The 2,189-nt window shown below is 41.3% G+C and overlaps 1 protein-coding gene and 1 long non-coding RNA gene across 2 annotated transcripts in view; one reads left to right on the top strand and one right to left on the bottom strand.

The window, feature by feature from the left end:
• LOC115948881 overlaps positions 1–2,189 on the bottom strand; it is a 26,946-nt gene that overhangs the window by 9,769 nt on the left and 14,988 nt on the right. The gene's annotated exons all lie outside the window — the stretch shown is intronic.
• Positions 1–2,189, top strand: part of CALCRL (calcitonin receptor like receptor) — a 63,207-nt gene that overhangs the window by 52,976 nt on the left and 8,042 nt on the right. Inside the window, exons 12-13 of the mRNA XM_005430001.3 lie at positions 1–182; positions 549–590. Of these exons, the coding sequence (XP_005430058.1) occupies positions 1–182; positions 549–590 (224 nt within the window). The remainder of the gene's footprint in view (positions 183–548; positions 591–2,189) is intronic.

Here is a 2,189-nt window from a genome sequence, read left to right as displayed (position 1 = left end):
TCATAACCAAGCTGAAAGACACCCACAAGGCTGAGTCCAACCTGTACATGAAGGCAGTGAGAGCCACCCTGATTCTTGTCCCCCTCCTTGGCATCGAGTTTGTGCTGTTCCCATGGCGACCCGAGGGCCGCATCGCTGAGGAGGTGTACGACTACGTCATGCACATCCTCATGCACTACCAGGTGGGGAGCAGCACGGAGCCCTGGCTCCCCTCAGCTCAGAACAGCTGGCATGGCAATCAAATAAAAGAGAAATGGTCATGTTATTGCAGTTTTTAAAGATCTTCATCCAGTAGTCTTAGATTTCTCAGTATGTTGGATTTTCATTTACCTGTCTTCCAATTTTCAAAGGAAGGAAACGTCGTGGCAGAAAGATGGCCCCATGTTTTTAGTGGTCTATTTTTAGAAATACGTCATCATGTTTCAATTTGTCCTGCATTTTCTCTGCTATCTCTATCTGAAATTTTATCAGAAACATTTAATTATCTCACACCTGAAATAGCCTACATGCATATGAATTAAACCAGAATCTTTGTTTTTATTTTACAGGGTCTACTGGTGGCTACAATCTTCTGCTTCTTCAATGGTGAGGTAGAGTAACAACTTTTACTATATCTATAATAATTTTTAATATGCTTTTGTTTCAGCAAAAGCATATAAATTAAGGAGGCAGTAAATTTTCCTTTTTTAATTTTATGTCTAAATTTGTCTAAATTAAAAGAAGAAAACAAAGTATCAGGATGCCAAGAGCAGAGCTTGGAAAGGACTGTGGGATCATTCATGGCACCATTAAGTGTGTTAGGACTGATTCTTGGCTGCTGAGCTATACATACTTGTCTTGATTAAGAAATTGAACAGAGTTGTCACTTTGCTATAAAGTCCCGATAAATACCATAACACTGAAAAGCAGTTCAACACCCAGAAGGTTTTTTTGTCTGGAAAAACCCAGAAGGTTTTTTTGTCTGTGTTGGAAGCTGTACAGGATGTTATCCTAGAGAATCACTGCTTGGTCCTTCTGGAGCAGGACCAGGACCACACTGCACAGGTGTTGCTGGGCTGGGGTATGGCTGTACCCCATGGCAGGGGGCTGGAATTAGATGGTCACTAAGGTTTCTTCCAACCAAACTCCTTCTGTGAGTCTGGGATTGTTTCATGAGGTTCTCTGGGAAAATTTTAGGCTGAGGTTTGAAAAAGTGCTTTTTAGCAAAAGTGAAAAGCAGCATTCCAACAGTCAGACCTTAACAGCTTGGTGCACTTAGGGCAGGAATTTGTGTGGGTCGCAAGTGCATGTTTAAGGCACCATGGTCAGCCAGTTCCAAAGACAGACCTCATTCTGACTTTAGAGGATTGTGCCAGGTGTCAGCAATAGATGGTATTGATCCTGTTGAAGCTAACAAGCTTTGCTGTTATCTTGGCTAGCTCAAGGTCCCTGGAGTGCACAGGGTGACTTTCATGTAGAAACTCTTGCCCCAGGCTGGAGAGAGTACACTTTCAGAGGCTTAGTGTCAGAGATCAAAGTAGTGGGAAGGCTAAAAAAAATATATCTAAAATTGTTAATGTTGCTCTTGCTTGGAAAAAAAAAAAAAATCCCAGCAACCCCAAAACAAATGAACAAAACTGCCCCCACCAAAAAAAACTAACTGGTAATTTGCCAACACTTTTGGCAGAGGAACAATTGCAACGCTACACTTATTCCTACACATCTGTTTGCTCATTTGTTCTACATTTAGTGTGGTTACAGTGTAGGCTGTAAGCAGAAATTTGGGAGTGACCAGATGTTTTCCTCAGACTGAACCCTTAGGATTTTTATCAGATGTTCTAAAATTGTGTCGGTATGGTTCTATAGTGTTATTAGACAGTAATTTTTACTCAAAGGTAAATATTTCACTGATGCTAGAATTGATTAGTGTAGATTGCCTTTCCTTCTCTTCCCAAGTCCAAAGCTGACAGAATTGCAATGAAGCTACCTGGGCTTTGAAGGTTTATTTGTGTGTCCTTGTTGTGTGTCCCCCGCCCAAATGCATGAGTGTCACTGAATTTTTTTGGCCAAGGAGCCAGAAAAGGTGAAGATAGGCTTTGTCTGGGGCAGGGGCCTTGATCTGATTTTACCATAGAGTAGATGCAGGTTCAAGTCCCTGCTCATACATTTATTTTAAAACAAGAACATCATTAAGTGTTCTGGATTAGATC

Source organism: Geospiza fortis, unplaced genomic scaffold (assembly GCF_000277835.1).
Source record: "Geospiza fortis unplaced genomic scaffold, GeoFor_1.0 scaffold155, whole genome shotgun sequence".
Taxonomy (NCBI): domain Eukaryota; kingdom Metazoa; phylum Chordata; class Aves; order Passeriformes; family Thraupidae; genus Geospiza; species Geospiza fortis.
This window is presented reverse-complemented; position numbering and strand designations above follow the sequence as displayed.